The 20,483-nt window shown below is 41.3% G+C and overlaps 1 protein-coding gene across 2 annotated transcripts in view; it reads right to left on the minus strand.

Annotated features, from left to right (window-relative positions):
- Positions 1-15,730: 15,730 nt before the first annotated feature.
- The window catches only part of WASL (WASP like actin nucleation promoting factor), a 51,758-nt gene continuing 47,005 nt past the window's right edge, over positions 15,731-20,483 (minus strand). For both annotated transcript variants that reach the window (XM_032105895.1, XM_032105896.1), the window contains 2 exons: positions 19,954-20,062; positions 15,731-18,532 (listed from right to left, as the gene is read on the minus strand). In XM_032105895.1, the coding sequence (XP_031961786.1) occupies positions 18,471-18,532; positions 19,954-20,062 (171 nt within the window). In that variant the 3' untranslated portion in view covers positions 15,731-18,470. The remainder of the gene's footprint in view (positions 18,533-19,953; positions 20,063-20,483) is intronic.

The following is a 20,483-nucleotide window of genomic DNA, read 5'->3' on the forward strand; positions in this document are numbered from 1 at the left end:
TCTGCTGCCAGTGGTCCTGAGCTTCCTCACAGATGTGTCCAAGAAGCAATCTCTTTTCCATTCAAACAGGCAAGTATGACAAGCATCCAGACTCCTCTGGGAGCTACTGTGCTGCCTTCCTGGGCAGCAATATGGTTTAGCAGGAGCCAGGAGGTGCCAAGGCGTGTTTCCGGCTTGGGAACAGACACCCCTAGGCCATTTCCCCTGGGGCCCAGGTCCTGCCCATAAGCTCAGTTCACTTCTTTTTGGTCACAGGTAGATAAATGATCTCTGCTGGAGGCCTCTTGTTTGGCCTGCAGGAAAGGTGTCAGCTCCTGCACATCCTGTGCTAGGCTCCCATCCAAGTTGGACACGGGAGCCCCAGGATGCAGGTATGCTCCTCGTTTGGACTCCTAAGGCTCCTGCAGTGGGTGGACATCCATTTTCTGTGGAAGACCAGTCAGAGAAACAAACACATCAAAATCCAGCATCCGTGTGTTTCATGTGTAACATGGAACAGCTCAGCACTGTGAGGCCGCGCCTCGAATCCTGTACCCATCACTGCAAGAAGGGCATGGAGGTGCTGGAGCATGTCTGGAGAAGGACAACAGAGCTGGTGAAGAGTCTAGACAGAGAGTCATATGAGGGGTGGCTGAGAGAGCTGGGGGTGTTCAGCCTGGAGAGAAGGAGGCTCTGGACAACTACCTGAAAGAAGGCTGTAGCCAGGTGGGAGTCAGTCTCTTCCAGATAACAAGTGACAGTACAAGAGGAAATGCCCTCAAATTTCACCAGGTGAAGTTTAGACTGGTTATTAAAAAAAATTTCTTCAGCAAAATGGTGATTAAGTGCCCAGGGAAGTGGTGGAAGTGTTCAAAAAATGTGTAGGTGTGGTGCTTCGTGACATAGTTTAGAGGTGGACCTGGCAGTGCTGGGTTAAGGGTTAGACTCAATCTTAGAGGACTTTTCCAACCTTAATGATTCTGTGGTTCTGTGAAAGAGCTGACCTTTGAAAGCACCAGAAATACCAGAGCCTGACTGCTACCTGTAATTCCAGTATGTGGCCCTTTAGTTCATGTCTCACTACCAAGGGAAGTGTCTGAAATTATAGAAAGAAAATGAGCTCATAAAAGAGCAAGAAATTTTAAATTTTATTTTCACATCTTCTGGAAGTTTCCTGTCTCCTTCTTAGTCCCTTGTTGATGTTCTGGACAGTGACCCACCTTGCTGGGGCTTGGCTGAGGACAAAGGTGCTGGTCCAACTGCCCTGCAGAGGTGCTTCCTTCCCACCAGACAGGGCAGGTGGCCATAGGGTCTCCCGCCAGGTGAAGCCACATCCATTTCTGGAGGCCGAGTCTGTGCTGCACAGAACGGGGGAGCCAGAAGAGCTGGTGTGGGACAGTCCCTGCATGATGTGGGAGAATGAATGTCCTAAGAGGCTGGGAGGCAGAGGGGAGTGGGCAGCTGTAGCCAAGGCCTCTCCCTTGCCCACATGGTAGCACAACACAGTTACAACTTGAAGAACACAGCAGAAGCTGTAAGTATTGCAGACTTCCACGCCACCACTAGTACAGCTTCCTCAGAAGTCCTCCAGTTCAATGAAGTAATGCTTAAGGCAGAGCAGCTCCACACTCGAAATAGAGAGGACTTGTCTGCAGGCTGTTTAGAGAGTGACAGGAATGACCACCATGAGTTAGCCATGAAGGGAGTACTTGCAGTCCCTGGATGTAAGCGGAGAGGTAGCGCCAAACACTATTTTCACAGGTGCGGGCCCAAGTGAAAGAGCATCTGGAAGGGTGTGTACAATTTCAGTAACTAACAGCCAGGAAAAATAGTTTTGAATTGGAAGAGGGACAGAAAATGGCTGGGATAATTGGGAAACTGAAGAGGCTGTCCTGTGAGAGAGATGAGAACAGGTGGTGGGATCAATCTAGCCAAACAAAGGCTCAAAGGGATTTCAGCTCATGTCTATAAATACCTCAGCGTAGAAAGAGCTACAGGACACGGTTAGCAGTAGAAAAAAAAGAAAGACAGAAACTGTGCATGACTGCATTTGGATCAGAAATTAGATGACATGTCCAAACTCTTAAAATGAGAAGGTTCTTGGAACAGCCTTCCCATTAAAAAAGAAAGAGCAAATTCTTACTGTTACAATAATGCAAGAAGCTTGTGAAAATGGTAGTGTGCTTTGGTGTTTTCAGAAGCAGAAGCCTGAAACTGGTAACACAGAAGCTCTGCCATTATTAAATTAATGCTCTTAGATGTGATAACTCCACAGGATCTGCAACCTGGAATAGTACTGAAAGTTGTAAAATTCTCCTACAATTTGTAGTAAGATGCTTTATTTTCAAATCCATGTAAGTCAGATGTAACTTTAGAAAAAGACTATCAGATGGAAACCAAAGTCTTCTATTAGATTCTGGCTTAATACCATCCACACCTGATGCTGACAGGAAACTAATAATTTACTAGAGGGAGTAAAATTTGGTTCACATATTGATAAGCCCAGCACTGTACATACACTCTCTGGTTCTGACAGATCCATGTGTCCAATGCTGCACTTAGAACATAATAAATTTTTAGATTCATCCCCCAAAAGTTGTAACACAAGTTTACTTTGACTTGCCAATTCAATTACTTGATTTTGAAGTTCTTAAATAGGATAGTGATAATTGTGCCACACACATAAGGAGAAATTTTCCTGCACCCAGGAAAAAAAGCCTTGCTTAGAAAATAAATTGTGTGCCTGTGTCACTGAGAAGATGTTTTTCACAAGCACCTGGTGATTTGTGGTGGCCCCTTTTATGTAATAGCATGAGATATTTTTCTTTTCATACGTGTAAAATATCTGCCCACTCACAGTGTTTCAAGTTAGGCACTAAATGAAGTTTCCGTTCGGGACTGTGATTTTTGCAGTACTTTGGTAATTTTATTTTATCTGACAGTTCTCTTGCTCCAGGTAGTACAGAGGACTCATGTTTAAAAGCTGTTAACTCAGAAAATACCATTATCAAGGGAAAACATCTCAATATCCTACCTCTTGGGTGGGATTTGAGCTTCCTAGTCCTCAGTCTCACCCTGAGCTGCCAAGACCTGAAGCCAGAAAGGAGGAGAGTAGAGTCAAGGGGTGCTGTCACAGCTTGGGTGGGCAAAGTGAAGGTGTGAATCTGGACAAGGCAAGGGGGTGACTGGTAGGGATGGGGCAGCTCCCAGCATGGACTGACCATTTCCCCCAGCTCCACGCTGCTCCCTGCCTTGCCAGGGCTGTCCTGCAAGGGCAGCATGGGCTGAAGGTCCGTGGTGGTTTTGGGTCTGCTGGGTGGATGCAACCTTGTGGTGAAACTGGAAGGCGAAGGAGAGAACTGCAGTGAGAGCACAGCAGCTGAGGGCTTTCTTTCTGTGGAGGTAGTGGAAAAATAGGACAACTGTCATGCACAGGCTGCAGGGTAGCTGGGGTACTATCAGACCCAGATGTAACTGTTCTGTGTGAAAAGGATGGATCGGTCCAAAAGAAAAATGGAGATATGAAAAAATTCTGTCACTGTGGAAAGCAAGGAAACAGTCTATCTGCCAGATGTATTTATTTCTGTCTATAACCTTTGACTACTTTCAGCTTCAAATTAATACGAATTTTATAAAGCCTTTTTAATGGCAAAAAAATTTGAGTTATTTTCTACAGAACTATAACACAGGAAAAGATGTTTTTCTTTCATTAAAATAGAGTCACAGTAAAAATTCTTACTGAGTGTCTGGTAAGAGCCCAAACATGTGTTTCAAAGCCAAGACTGAGGGTTATGTCCTGGGCTGTTTGTGTACTCTGGGGTATATTTTTTAATTTGTTGTGCCTCTACTTTGCCTTGGAGACATCAGTACTGATCCATCTCACAGTACTGCAAGGTTATGTTCACATAGACTGAAGTGTGCTCCAGGATCCTCAGGCATCAAATACCATTGGATTCATTATTACTATATTTATTTTATTTTTATTTTTGCTAACAGAATGCTTTGACTGGTGGAATATAAGTGACCATGATCATTGTCAGTGCATTTCTAAATGGTGAGAGAAGCACAGCCCATGATCCAATGCAGGAAATTTTGTAAATGCAGATGAGGCAAGCCATGAGGACAGGAGTCTCACAGCTGACCTGGCTGTGAAAGAATGCCTGTGGGAAGGAAAACATGCCATTTCTGCCATTTCCTCACCTAAGAAACGAGTGTATAAGGAACTGACAGTCAGAAATGCTTATGAACTCTGAGGAGGATAAATTTGGGATGATTCCCAGGAGTGGCCTAGAAGACATTTCACCAAACTAACCAGGTACAGCCTCTACGCATGAGACGATTTTTCTTGTGTGGGATGTACTTGAAGTTTCAATTCTATATGTAAGAAATTAATTCCTTCTGCACCCCATTATGCCCTTCTGCTCAGAGCATTAGGTCAGCCCACCCGTGAGGGACTAAATATTTCTGGGGCTTTTCTTTCCAGGTTTTTTTTCCAAGAAACATTTGGAGCTATAGCTGTATTTTTTAATTATCATACTCATGAGTGTTCTTGAGGGCTGTCAATGAGCTACAGTTAAAGCAGTGAATTTTGCAGGCACCTGAAGGAAGTGTTTATGTGTACACAGTGTGGGGTCAGCCCTGTCGCTGGGTCTCAGCTTACTGCTCTCTAAATCTGTGACACATGCACGTGTTGCTGTGTTTCACAAACAAGTTGGAGGGCAACAGCGCTCGGGTTTCATGTGCTCTTGATCACTTCTGCCAAATTCCAGCTCTTTGTTTTCCTCTTCACCAAGTGGGCCCTGACCATGGCATGTTAGTCTCAGCTGCAGAGGGTGGGCAGGCACAGGCAAACTCTGCCCATATTGTGAGTGGTGAGACAGGCACCAGCACCATTCCAAAAGGTTTGTTGTGACTGCACAGTTTGTGACACAAACTTTCATCCCAGTGTAGCATGGGTTTGGGTGTGTTACAAGCCCTTGTTACAAGATTTATGTCATCCCATGCCAGGATTATCTTCTGTCTAGCCACTCACGAGCTAAACTTTTCAGTCTCTGCTATAGTTTAAAGTGACTGAAATCAGTTTGAGATCCAATCACTCCAAACATCCTAGTAGTTGGATTTTAGGTGTGACACCAGCTGGTACAGCTCACAGACAATTTTGCAGCTCTGGACATGCACTGCAGTAATAAATCACAACAAAAAGGAAGACTGTTCCAGTTTGTTTCCCTAGTCCTCTCATTGCAGTTTCAGAGCTGTGTGGCTGGTGCAAAGGAGATGCTGGGAACCTCTAGCTAGAAACAGAGGGAGGACAGTATTGGGCAGCAAGGATTTAGCTTGGATTAAATTTTTCTGGATCAGTATTCTAGGTCTTTGTGACAAAGGAGCCACAGATGTTGATAGTTGATAGCCCAGCACAGCTGAGCAGCCTGAATAACCCCACCACTGGCTCCCACTCTCAAATTCCCACTGCAAAGAATCCCACAGGTCACATGGAGAGCTGAGCTCACAGCTGGGTGTCAGACAATGCTGAGCCCTAATCCTGCTCTGACAGCTCCCTGTTACAAGACATGGTGTTACCTCAAGGACACTGAGCACATTTTGTCAGCTTCCTGTCTGTAGAGCATAAAAACTCCAGACTGGCCTTTGCTCCAGGGAAGCATCAAACATAATTAAACCGTCCCTTAAAAATACACAGTAGATGGAGCTCCTATCCATTTGAAAGTCTTATTTAGTACTTTGTCATCTTCTTAGGTGAGAAGTAAAGTCATTAATATCAACCACGCTGGGCATGGAGGACCATTCACACTGGATGGCTATCATTTGACTACCTCAGAGTGGCAGTGAATGGCCTTATCTGTGAGTGACTGTATAGCACGTCAGTACAACAACTTGCTGTGTCTCAGTCTAATGCTTAGTTAAGTGCCGGGTGAGCAGACCTGTTCAATGCAGAGGGCACTAGGTCCTCAGACAGCCACCCTCAGGGCCCTCAGCTCCTTGCCCATGTCAGACAGCTGTGATCCCACCTACAGACTGATTCTGAAGCAGCCAACTATCCCTGCTGCGGTGTGTTGCTTCTCACCTTTATTCCCCACCGGAGGAGACACGGTGAAATGTGGGGTCCTTATCACATTTGGGGATGTGCATTACCCAAGACTGCTCTCCCATCTCTTGCTCTGCCTGTTGGTTCTCTGATACTGTCTCATCGTTGTACTGACACTAGTGGTGCCACCTGGGATAAAGGGGCAATGGAGTCATAGATGCAGAGGTTCTTTCATCAGTGATGGGTCAATCCATCACTTCCTGGGTGGAATTTCTGGGTCTCCAGTGCTGCTGTTGTGGTGGGACTCACATGACTGAGATGTCTCAAAGCAAAGACCTGAACTTCACTCTGTCATATTCCAATGAATGTTTAAACACCTGCTTTCCAAATCAGCTTCTTTCCAAGATGATAAATATTTAACCCCCCTCCAAATCAAGCAGTAGTCTCAAAAGATTTTCAAATTGACTATAGCTTTGTTTATAGGATATTTTCTTCTTTGAAATTCAAGGTTAATGTATCTCTTGGGCAGACTCAGGGTCTCTCTCTCATTTGCTTTTAAATTAACAAGTCTGGAGAGTTCATTACTTCTGGAACAAATGGTGAAACTGCTCAGTTCTTCAGCAAGCCATGAGGTGGAAAACTTCTGCAGGACTGTTCAGTCCTCTTGCTGGGCTGGGGGAGCTGCAATGATCTGTGAAAAGAAGATTCAAATGTGTCCACCTTGTTCTAGTATTAGTCAGCAAAAGATGCTGCCTGCTGGTCCTGAGGTCATGGGAGGTTTCCAGGGCCCTTCCTGCCATTTAAAAGCAAGCAGTGGGCTTGAGTAGCTATTTCTGACACAGAATATCATAGTTTAAAAGCAGAACATCTGGTTTAGTTGAAACCAGCTGGGGATGGCCCGAAGGCAGATCAGGAGTTGCATAATTACAGTTAGCTTCTAAGTGAAATTAGGGATTTAGTCTGGAAATTCTGTTGAAGCTCTAGCTCTACTCTGATCTCCTGCCTCTTACACCAGATATATTATAATTCTTCAAAATGAAAACCCTGAGTTAACCAGTGCTGGCAGAATTTCCTTCATGGTATCTGTACAGCTGCTCTTGAGCGGGGCCCACACTGTGCTGCAGAGAGGAAGGCTGCGTTCAATGTATGAGGAAGAAAGGATGCTACACCCCAGCACAGTGAGGACATCTACCTTGAAGTGAGTCCGGAGGAGGCTACCAAGTTGATTAGAGGGAAGTAGCACCTTTCCTACATGAAAAGGCTAAGAGAAATGGGACTGTACAGCCTGGAAAAAAGGCAGCTTTGGGGTGGCCTAATTGCAGCTTTTCAGTACTGAAGGGAGCCTACAAAAAGGTTGGAGGGGACTTCTGTAGATCAGGTAGTGACAGGACAAGGGGAATGGCTTCAAACTGAAAGAGAGCAGGTTTAGATTAGATATTAGGAAGAGATTCTTTCCTGTGAGGATGGTGAAACATGAACAGGCTGCTCAGAGAATTTGTGGATGCCCCATCGCTAGAAGTGTTTAAAGCCAGGTTGGATAGAGCTCTGAGAAACCTGATCCAGTGGAAGGTGTCCCTGTCCATGGCGGGGGGGTTGGAACTAAATGATGCTTAGGGTCCCTTCCAACTCAGGCTCTATGACTCTGATTTTATTTGCCTTTCCCCCAAGTCGTGTGTGAAGGATCACCTTGCTGAAGGGCAGAGGTGAGCACCATCCTGCCAGTGACCTGACTTCTCACTGGAAGGGCTTTCTCACCAGCTTGGCCTTCATGCTGCACAGCACCAAGAAAAGCTTGACTATGGTCAGTTTTTCTTTTTTCTTTCCATATCTCTTGCCATTCCTCCAATTACTACTTTCAAAATTATGGAGGAAGCATGCTCCATCCCTTCCATTTTCTCCTGCTGCCCCTTCCCTTCATTGCAGTGTTTTGCATAGAAGAGGCTTGATTTTTTCCATGTTTGCTTTGGAACATTTGTCTGTTTAATAACTCTCTCAGAGATGTAATCAGCGTGATTCAAGTGGTATCGGCTTGGGCTTAGGGGCTCTCATCAGTGTCAATCCTTTCCTCACATGTCTGTCTGCTGAAGTCCACATTTTTATGTCAAAAGACACCCTGCAACCTTTTTTCCCCCTCTTTAATCCTCATCTGGCATTGCTCGGGTAATGGGAGATGTAGGTACATGAAGTAAGGAAAAGCCAAGCCTAACCCATGAAGACAGTCTGAATCAAAGCTTCATCAAGATGTTTTTTCCTTCCCACTGGCTCTGAACCAAAACAAAGAATAAGACATCTTTTCATCTCACATCTCACTACTGATGAAGAATATTCTCTCCTAGTAGATATCACACAATCCCTCAATTGACATCCCTCGTGTGTTTCAGGTAAAGGGTCGTCTCCTTGTGGTTGTGATATCAAGCCTGTCAAGATTTGAGCCTCTCAAAATTTGAATCAAACTGAATTTTTTTGTTGTTGTTAATCAGTAGCTAGAGTTGGACAGTTATGATAAAGCAATTGCATTGTGAACATTGTGTGCTTGGCTAATCTTTTAAGGGAAAGGGAAGACAATCCCAAGCTGAATGGGCTGTTTGGACAAGAGCCACCAGGAGTGAAGTCAGCAGAACTGAGCAGTAACTGGGGGAAAGGTAATTCTAGCAGTGGGAGGTCTTGACCACCAACCCATTCACCACCTACTCAAAATGAACCCAACTCAAATGGAGGGAAGAACTGTGCATGCAGAACAATTAGCGTGACAAGTGAGAGATATAATTAGGAAATAGGAGGTTCAGTACTAATTAATGAAAAAGTTATGTACTCTGTAACCAATGAATGCTGATGCCTTTGTTAAAATGTATAAATAGCATAAAGTTTTGATGATTGAGGAGCCAGCCTTTTGTGAGTTACCTCCCAGCTCCCTACTTTGCACAAACTAGAATAAAAAGTAGAAATACCTCATCTCAGTGTGAATTGGCACTGCACACCTGATAACAAGCCTGTGTTTGGAACAACAGCTGGGTGTGTGATAAACATAAATGAGAGGTTTCCTTGGTATATAAAGATAAAACTGAAACTTCCACTATGAATCTAAATAAATGTTCTTCAGCATTAATTTCTCAAAAGCAAAAAGTTCACAAAGCTTTTTAAATATAGATTTGCTTCTGTTCTGTAGTCTAAAATTATTTTTTATAGATTTTATTGGAAAGCAGTTACGTAATCACCTGCACCACATAAAAAATACATAATTGTATCTTGGAGGACAAAATAGGTTTGTTCTGGTAATAAAAATTCTCTATCAGAAGAATTTTATGAACACAGTGCAGCATGCAGAATCAGGCTTTTTTTGAAAATGCCTTCTCCGGTACCACAGAGGTATGTCCTTTATATAGCTCCAGTCTCTGGTCAGCCCAGCAATGACCCCTGTTACTAACGCCAAATGTTCTGTTTTGCCAGTTTGCAAGAGCCACCAAAAGTGTAGCAAGAACTTGTGGAACTCTTGATATAACCTCATACAGACTGATACCCTTCTGTGTGATGGGGCACTGCTTCAGACAGCCTAGCACATCCCTTCTGAACTCTGTAACTCCAGTCTTTGTTTCACCCTGTGAATGCTGCCAAACCCTTGCGTGCCACAGGAGAGAGAAGGGGGCTTTGTGCATACTGTGCAGATTGCTTCAGATGCTCCCATCTGCAGTGTAAAGCTTGTCTGTTGTGTATCAGCTTCTCTTTGCTAACATACACTTCAGAGGAGAAACAGTGATGACCTGCAGAGACAGCCTCATAGCACGAGTCCCCAGCAGGTAACCATGGCCCATGACAGCTGCTCAGTGCTCATTATGAAGACTAATCCTACAGGGACTCACTCTCTGCAGACCAATAACTCTACTCCTGTGGTTGAAGTATCACACCAATTAAACACATATTCTTCTCTGGGACTGAGACTATTGCTAGGGAAGTAACAACTGTACCACTGCATTTGCTGCTGCAGAGCTCCCATCCTGTCTGTTTCTGGAACATCCCACCAGCATGCACATGCATGCAGAGAACAACCAAGATTTAAAGTAAGTGAAAAAATTGGGTGTTAGTACCTCTATGAAGTTCTGCTCAGCAAGACCTTAAGAAATTGTGTAGGGCAGAAACATTTTGCCAGTTTCACTCGAAGCAGCAATACAAAGGACAAAGGTTTTGTTGGTTTCTTTTCCTTCTTTAATGCAACAAAATAGATGCTGCTAAATAAGCACCCCACTGTCTTCATAGTAATAAAGCAGGAGGTCAGATTTAAAGAGCAGTGCTTGCCCTTGTGTTTCTTGGAAGCCTTCTCTTTCTCCAAGTCGACAGTGAAGCTGTCCAGTGAAAATTATGCAGAAAGATTAATAAAATCTTAGCTGAAATCTTAAAATGTATGGCAACTCCAGAAGTTTTTTTAAGTAAGCGTGGATCATGTTGTTCGGATGCAATAGCTGACACATTTTTACCTTATGGTCGTAATTATCAAGTGCAAATTGTAAAAGAAGAAATTTAATAGAGGAAAGTAAATCAATCTGACTTCAGCCACATCACGTCACAATTTCTCCTAATGTTCCATGATGATCCAAGAGGCTGGGGAATATAGTGTGACTATCATCCAGCAGTAAAAATATTATCACACGCTTCAAAGATACTGGCTGCCTTTCCTCTAACAAAGTCAGAGCTCTAACGTGCACCCTGATGAAAACAGGATGGCCCCTTTCAAACTGAGATGATAGAGACAGATGAGGCAGTAAGACGAAACCAGCAGGAGCCAGCACACACAGAGCTGCAGTAAATCCAAGCCATAAACAGAATGCCTCCTGTAGCTCAAATCTGCCAAGGCCCCTGCACTTTCTGAAAGCATGGCAGCAGCACTGCTGCACCTTCGACCTTGCAGACCTATAGGGAGTCAGAGAAGCGACGATTCTGGCGATTTTAAAATGAGTCACGCCCATGAAACAAACGCTTTTCACATGTTCAGGGAGGTCGGTGGGCAGCCAGGGAGGCAGCCTGGTGCAGCCCCAGGCGCGGCCATACGATAGGGCTGCCCACACACTGCGGCAGGACTCCCTGTTCGGGATCAGTTAAGCTTCTGACAGCGTCACTCATAGTGAAGTGCTCCTGATGGGAGCTGTGCTGCAAACCTGGCTTGTAAACCAGGGGATTAGCAACTACTCTGTAGGTCCCAAAACTCATGTCTTTCACATAGTGTATTGAAACATTTTTAGTTTACTAAATCTAAATCCATGGGGAACTGCACACTGTGGCTGGTTTCCAAAATATTAAATCAAAAATCAGTTTTAATGCAACACTAGAGCATGACCCAATAGTTGCACACACAAGTAATCAAACTGCTTAGATTAACTCTGCTCTAGACATGATTTGTGTTGTTTTGATTTTCTTCTTGAGAGCTTAAAAATGGCTACTGATTCTGAAAACCAGACCTTGTAGAAATAAAGAAGTCTTACCTAATGTTTTTGTTCTGAGAACTGAGATACCTAAATTTGAATAAGGAAAATGGCATTTAAAAGTATTTTAAGTGTCACATGTCTGGACTGCAGTACATGTCTGGACTAGATGCACTTATATGCATTGTGCTATTAGCACCATTACACAAGTGAGCAACAGAGGCACAGGGCAAGACAGATTTGGTTTCTGTTAAAACACCTGCATCTAAAGTGTCTGAAGTGCAAGATGGCACCTGCTCATTGTCTACATGCTCATTACAGCAAGTGGAGAAGAATAAGGGTCAGAAGAGTGACTGAATTGGACAAATGCAGGATTCCACTTTGTGCTGCTTGAGGTTAGACGAGATGCTTCAGTCACACACAGCAGCAGTTTGATTCAGGGCTCTGTACTCTTGCTAACAACATGAATTTGTTTTATGGCAAAGAATGGACACAACAGCAAATGTACAGACAGCTTGACTCTTCACTGTCTTTCAGAAGGCACTAGTTCTACTGAGGCAGAGGAGGAATATTTGAAGAATGGACCGAAGGTTAAGAGCCTTAGTGCTGAAAATGGCTTGGGGAAGAACAGAAGGAAGCATATAATCTAGTTTTGGTGTAAAGTCAGGAGCAATGAAGATCTGTAATGATTTCATATTGCATCACTCTTCTGGAGGATTTTAGGACAAACAGAAAGGCTGTTCTGACTGAAAACACAAGGAATGCAACTAACAACTTGATCTACCACAGTATTTGATTTCAATCAGGAGGCTGAAATGACAGCCTTTCAGAAAACAAAGATACCTTGTGCCTACAAGTAACACTGTGACAATTCACTTCTGCTTGTCAGAATACACAGGTCTCACCAAATCCTCCCCACTGCAGTGCAGCTGAAGGTAACTCCTGCAAAACCTATAATCCAGGGCACAAAGTACAAGGAATCTGCTCTGAGTCATTCCCAATCCAGGCATCATCTCTAGACTGGACAGGCAGCTTGACTGAGGACGCCTATCCTATACATACAATGTTGGAATGATGATGATCAGCCTGAGTGGCTGCTGCCCAGGCTTTGCATGGTTTCCTGAGGTTCGTAGCCAGGAGAGTGAGCACACACAATGAACCAGGCAACATGCCCAGTGCCAAAGAAAGACTACAGTATTTTTGTTGTTTTCTGTGCCAGCACTGATCTGTGTTGGGTTGATTCCTTGAAGAATGCTTCTTGGATTACACCTATCCTTTAACCAGCCACCCACCTCCCACAGGGCTCATGAGAGCAACCAGCACGACCTTTTCTCAACTGGTCATTTAGGATCTCTGTTGTTCTTCACCTTGGTACATAGGCAAGACCACTTTTTTCCCAAAGAGGAATCCACATCAGGACAACTTGTGTTCTCGTGAAATAGCTGATGTGTTAAAAAACAGCTGTGTGCTGTAAGCTGCTGAAGGTTTTTGTGCTAACTGTATTTCTACCAAGAGGTTTAGGGGCATTGTTAGTGAGGACTAGAATGGCCAAGTAGTAAGGGCTGAGACTGGCTAACATCTCAGTTGTCTAGGCAGGACGTTACTGTAATATGAGTCAGAAGAGTATCCCAGCTCCTATCAGGCAAGCATAGAAGATACTGCAGCACAAAAGGGATCCTTTAACATTACAAAATTATTTCATACTCTTTTTCTTCTACCAGCTGCAGGCCTGAGCACTGTGAACACAACTGACAGCAGAGCGGTTTGCTCCCCAAAAGCTCCTACACTTCTTACCTGTCTCGGAGACAGCAGGTGAGCCTCAGTAACATATTCTCTAGGGATTAGATACTAGAAGCTACTACAGGTGAAAAAGACTACTAACTAGCAGATTTCTGCTTTAACCATGGGCCTTTCACATTCATACACATTACCCTCAGGAGATGAACCACAGAAAACATGTTTTATGTTAACAGGGTGTGGACTGCTTTTTCCATTTCATTTTTGAATTTAAAAATAAAGCCAGATTCTCTGCTGACAGTTGGACTGCTGTAACTCAGAAAGACTGTATTCTGAGGATTATTTCTTCTCTTGATTATTAAATAAGCACTATTTTGGTCCCAAGGACTATTCAAACCATAAAAATCTTGTAGTATTATCTAGAAAAGAAAGAGAAAAGAAAATGTGCAAGCTTCTCAACAGTTTGTCAGTCCCTGTTCCTTGTATCCTGACCACCTGGGAAAGACCCATCTACCAACAAAGTGCTCCAAATCCAGCTCAGATGCTCCAGCAGTTCCCTGGTTTTTGGCATCAACATCCAGAAGAGCCAGTTCCCAATTCTGTGTGCCTGCCAATGTCAATTAAGCAAGTACTTTGTGTCTGATATACGATACAACCATTATCCTATTTCTTAAGCTTTAAACACCAGATTTCATTGTGTTTCCCAACTGTTACATATAAAAATATAATGCTGGTAATGGCTGTTTTTTAAGCAAAACTTGCACTCCCCCATCTAGTCCTTCAGTAATAAATTTAGAATTCATACTGCTCAAGTAACGAAACTCAAGATGATTAAGCTTCAGGGAGGAAAAAGCACACACATGAAGTAATGGCTCAAGAATTTCATTCCAGAGAGACTCCAAAAACCCTTTAGAGCACAAGAAAAAAGGCCTTTAATTATATTTGTTGATACTAATAGATTTAAAAAAACCCACAATAAATGTAACATATCAAGCTTCCTAATTTGAGGCACTGTTTATAGATGGGTAAATCCTGCAGTTATTACCTAAAACTATATCAGAGAAAAATTTGAGTAACTGACAGATTACTAGTCTAACTCATTACAGCAGGTTAAACCTGCAAATACTGTAAAATTCAGCATAAAATAAAATTAGTCAGAAAAACATCCCATTAATTATATTTGGACAATGATTCTACTTCTCAACATGTATTTTAATTGTTTTCAAACCTGTGATTTCAAACAACCAATGCTTTTTTTTTTCAAGCACAGTATAGCAGACATGCCATAGCAGATTGGCAATTAAAAAAAAAAAACAAACCAAAAAGGCTCCTTCACAGCTGGACAAACATCCTCAAACTTTCAAAGATTGTCTTAGAAGTGTCAGGCTAGAGTCACTGACAAGATAGTTAAAACATGGATATTAAACCTCCCAGCTCACATTCTAGTTCTTACTACCCCATCCTTTCCATCTTCTCACTCACAAGGAAACTCCAGGCAGTAAACAAATACATAGCAACAGGAGTCCTTACTGCAGTGCTAGAGGGTAACACTGGTCCTTTGAGAGACAAAGGCTATCTTTTAAGCTTCCCTAAACCATTTTCACTTTTCTATAAATAAAGCTGCTTATCACTGTACTTAAGCTTCAGGAACTTTAATTAGACCAAGAATTCCTCTAATGATTAGATAAAGGCTGTTGCAGTGGGACTGCTAACAGTCTTAAAAGCAATAGGGTCTTTCCTCCTTTTTCCTCTTTACAAGAATCTTACTTGCGAAAGTAACCACTGGAAAAGAAAAGAAAAGAAAAAAGAAAAGAAAAGAAAAAAGAAAAGAAAAGAAAAAAGAAAAGAAAAGAAAAAAGAAAAGAGAAGAAAAGAAAAGAAAAAGAAAAGAAAAAGAAAAGAAAAAAGAAAAGAAAAAAGAAAAAAAAGAAAAGAAAAGCCTCCTTTCAAAAGCATATTTTAACCTTCTGCTTATGAAGTGGAAAGGAAATGATTATATACCTCAGCTCATCCTGCAATTAACAATTCAACTTTGCCTCATACTTAAGGCCTAGAAATCAGATAAGCACTAAACTTCAAAACAAAGCGTATGCCAGGTAACAGTTTGAAATGCTGGACTCTTCAGATGCTTTAGAAGACAGAAGCAAACTTCTGAAGTGTCCTGAACTCAAACTCAGGTTAAGTTAGAGCACTCATTGACAAGAGTTAACTATTTAGTACTTCTTCTAGAATGTTTATTAAGGATACCATGTTTGTTTGACCTTGAAATGTTGCTGGCTTATTACACTTGCCTGCAGCAGTAGCTGTTTCCAAGGAAGCTGCTTAGCAGCAGTGAGATCTGCCAGGAGGATGGGGTGTCACATTCTTACTCATTGTGTTTACTCAACAGCACAATCCAACTTTCCAGAGACATGAAACTACTGCGATTTGACCGTGGCTATTTACTGCTTTGTGAATTTGACCAGGTGACCAAAGTTACTTTTAAAGTGTGTCATCAATCTACAGATCTATTTAAAAACCTGTGCCACAATCAGCACTTAAAAACCACACAGTTTTACACTAGTTGGGTCAAATTAATTTTATTATGCTTCATGATGAATTGCCACCAGTGCAACATCCTATTCACTGTACATTTCAAAAATTCACATACTAAAAATTTCAGTTCGATAAATGGAAAACTAAATGATTGAGAAGTTCTTACGAATTTCATACGTACAAGTGGCTAGCTGATATTGTCTATGCACATAGAGTGTTGAGATACAAAAGCCTCATGCTAGTTTGTTAATTGCTAAGGCTATCTGGACAGTCAATTAACCAGAATATATAAGAGGCCTTCATTACAATGTTTAGCAACAATGCACCAGTATCATGAAATGCTATCTTCTGCTCGGAGTGCAAGTGGCAGAGTGCTGAAGCATGCAGCTATGACTAACTTAACTGCCATCGCAGTCGGTATGCCTGACATTTATCATGAACAAACACTACTTTAAAGTAAATATTAACCTGGACACCACAGGTGTGAGTGTACTTTTTGTATGAAGAAATAGAAAACCCAAAAACTTTCTTTGGCCAGTATCTACAAATCAAAGTTTTATTCAATAATGTAACTTCAGAGCTCCCAAAATCCAGAACAGAAATTTGATTAATAAACTGTGATGCTTAATTATTAACTATATTACAGAAATTCCAATTCTGGGAACATAACAGCTAAACATATCTAGTAAGTAGCATGTTAGGAAAACCTCTAGGCCTCATCTGCTTAATTTTAAAATTCCCTATATGCAATAAAAATAAGTGAGCAGTGCCAGAAGTTATATGAAAGCCATACAAATATTTTCCTTATACACAAGTTGTTAACTCCACTGCCATTAGCTACACCAGGCTGCACTTGCACTTGATCCAAAGCTCAAGCCATGACAGCAGCAAAGCTAGCAGGAAGTGTTTCCAGCAGCAGAGGCCAATGCGAAAGTTACTGCAAGAAAGTGAGACCACTTGGCAATTTTTTTTTCTCAAGTTATGTGCTTAAATTACTCTTGGAAAGAAGTTAGCATCCTCTGAATAATTTAACTACAACCTTACCTCTCTCACTACTTTTCAGTAACTTTCTTTTCTTCTCATACGACTAAATTAATTTGCTAAAGACTAGGTTATAACTGGGTTAGAAATCCAAGCCGTATCATGCAGGTCCAGCCTGTCAAGATCAGGTCAACACTGGGTTTCAGTCAATACAATTTCGATAACTTAAATTTTGTTTGATACCCTGACTACAGTCAAAGACCCAGGACACTATGTATTAACTACACTCCAAAGGTAACTGATTTAACTAAACATTCTGTGTCAGATAATGTGGTTTTTAAAATGATTTTCTACCTGAAAATTACAGTAAGTACAGTAATTAATGCTGCAGATATTAAATACCCACGTAGCATAGATTAGTTTCTCATAATAGGCAGATGTGCCAATGTTTACTGCACTACAAAGTACAACTTATAAAAATGTGCAAGCTGTGAAATGAAAATCCCATTTTCTATCCACTTATTCAAATACTATTCTTGTGAATCAGGTTCTTGATCTTCATCACAACCCTCAGTCTTAAAGCCAACATATGAAGACAAAATCCTGCCATAAAATTCAGTACTTATCCAAGTGTCATTCTGAGTTAATGACTTTCCAACCTAAAGGATGAAGGATTGATGTTTCAGCATCTGCTGTGTACCATAAAGCAAAGACTGCAAAGTAATACCACTTGTGTTTATTAGTACACCAATGTCCTACAAAATTTAAAAAGTAATTAAATGCTATTGAAGCAAGCCTTAAATGTAGCCCTTCAGCCTAAAAACCACAAAAAATTGGTTTTAAAAATAAATCAAGCTGTAGCGATTGCCAGCCCCCAGTACAGCCCCCAGTAATTTAGGCATCTTCATTCTGAAAGTAAGAGCAGGGAAGAAAAAAAAAAAACCAAAAACAAAAACCCCAACCAAAAAACCAACCAACAAAACCCAACCACCAAAAAAATCCCCCAGAAACCCTCCCCAAAACCCCAAACCCAAACAAACCAACCAAAAGTTGAACTTGTCTGCATCGAAGTTGCCTTCACAACTCAGACAATATAGAGCCACCCTGTTTAACTTCAGATAGAGGTCTCCAATTGAAGAATTTAATTACTAATGCCATTCAATGGCAGTCAGTACTATAGTTAGGGCAAGGTAATTTTCACAACTAGCTGTGCATTTCTGTAGTGCTTTTGTGTTATGTAAAGCATACTGCTAAGATTTGAACTGCAATACTGTTTTGATGTATTTGAAACCATGCAATAGTATAAACCAGCCTCAACATTCATATAGCATTGCATTTGAAATCAAGGGGCTAAATAAACTAAGAGCTGCATCACTTAAAGAACATAGTGCTATACTAGGCTTTAATAAGAAAATTTAGATACAGAAAAAGTAGGGTATGAAAATAGTGTTTTCCTTCTTGCATTATAACTAAATTACATTAAGGTTTTTGTCAGTCTCACATATTACATTTAAACTCCCTTATTGATGGAATGGAAAGTATTCACATGTACATGATCATCCAGGTGTAAACTTGCACACATTAACAGGGAGTAGCTTTGTAGAGGATTATGACAAACCTTTACAGATTAAATGAGGTATTGCACAGATTAATAAAAAAGCAAAAGGCAACAAAAATATACAGCAAATTGGTAGAACATTTACATGATAATTTTACAGAATCCATAGACAGAAAGCAGTGTTTAGTATATCATTCACCTTAAAAAATATATATATAATAATATATGATCAATCATCCCATTCGTCATCATCCTCAAAGTCTTCTTCATCATCTTCATCCTCATCTTCATCTGTAAGACAAGAAAAGCAAGTCACTTGCATGCACAGAATTAACATGATAAAAGTGTTACTGATTTCTGTCAGTTTTTTGAAAAGAGAACAATCAGTTCAAGGTTGTCATGACAATACATTTAGTAATACTCTATTTTAAGATTGCTAGACATGACATCCAGTTTAGACAGTTACTTGCTATAAGTTAAATCTATTTTGTTTCTTTTCTCACTCTTTTTCTCACGTAGGAAAAACGTGTTTTGTTCTAGGAGAAAAAGAATCAGAAGCTCTTGTTTAACAGTTACTACTTACTACTCTTTCTTAGAGAATGTGAGAGTTACCAGCTTGTTCCAGACTGGATTTAAAACTTCAGGAACACAATTATTTCTAGAATGTAAGAACTGCTTTCCCAGATTTACTACATAATGGAATTCGTTTACTTTACAAACAGATAAAAAACAGCGCCCCCAAAAAAGGTCTGGTATGCTAAAGACCATTGTGGATACTGGAATATTCAAAGCTGTGTAATGAACATCAACTTCAAAGTCAATGCTTGTTGCTGACTTTATTCAGCCTTCTACTTTTTTATGTGCAAAATACTTTAAAAAAAAGTAGCCTGTTAAAATTAGACTACTTATTTGTTGGACAAGAGCATTTCCTTCCCATAGGAAAACACTGCATTTAGCTCCCTTCAGGTATTTAATTTATGTTAAGTACCAAAACTGGCAATTACTACATAGCACAGCATATCAACAAACCATACTGCACTTGGTCAAATGCTCTGCAGACTGCATACCCAGTTCTGATACCAAGGCAAGCTCTAGAAAAAAAATGCATCAAAGCCTAAACAGAACAGATGTACTCAAACAGCTGCATTGCAGCTACTGAACCACATTTATTACAGGCTGGTATTTGAGAAATGCAAATCCTCTTGCAGCCCTGATTTTTCCCAGCACTTAAGCATGGAAAGTTGATTCAATCCTGGTAGAGGCCTAGTCAAGTAACACTGGATATCTGCTCCTTATCCAGGAGGTGGCAGCCAAAGCCCACTGGGAGCCACAGCTCAGGAGCTGAATACTGGCAAGAGATTTAGCATCAACAAACAGAAAGCATGAAAAACTTTCTTCCAAAATATTTTGACAACGTATTTCATCAGACAGCTAGTAAATAAAAATGAGTCAGTTGCAACAAGAAAGTCTTTATAAGGATATTAACCTTGCTTAGTAACTTAATTGAGGATTACCACGAATTGCTACACCCCAGTAATTCAAAGCAGCATGAAGGACCCATTCAGCCCATCACCAGGGCGCTGCTGAGAGCATCCTGGTCTGCACTATATGCTGGAATCCATGCTTTTCTCCAGGAGTACTTTTCGATAAATAGAAGTGTTAATTCTTGAAAACCCGACACCAGGAGGTCACAAAAATTCCGTAAGACGCACCTGAAGAATGAATGGCTTTGCTCCTTTTCTGCATAACTTCCATTAACGCACCCACAATTCCTGAGGTGGGCGCAGGTGTAGGTGGCGCACTCTCCTGACCATCAGATACCTTGGAAAAAAGGTTACAATAGAAAGATGCAGTTAGCTAAACAGAACCTCTGCATTTTGAGACAAACTTCCTTTAAGATTAATGAGTTTATTTTCCACCAGAAGAAAGTGTGTTCCTTTAGCTCAAACTGCAAAATCCTTTATTAATAAAGTTAACTTTTTTACCGTATAACAGACCTGCAGTTAGCCATACCCAAGGTTAATATTTCAGCTCTGATGAAGTGAGCATTCATCTAAAGGAAACCTTCTTAATATGATTGTACAGGCATGACTTGTGTGGCTGCATAACCACTATTTATTTTGTCTTTGGTATATACCACAAAACATTTTTCATTGTTTGGGTTTGTAAACTGAGACTGCTTTGGGCTGATAATCCTTTCTGAAGTAATTAACTTTGAGAACGCATACCTCTAATGGCAAAT

The sequence above is a fragment of the Corvus moneduloides genome, chromosome 4 (assembly GCF_009650955.1).
Source record: "Corvus moneduloides isolate bCorMon1 chromosome 4, bCorMon1.pri, whole genome shotgun sequence".
NCBI classification, from domain to species: domain Eukaryota; kingdom Metazoa; phylum Chordata; class Aves; order Passeriformes; family Corvidae; genus Corvus; species Corvus moneduloides.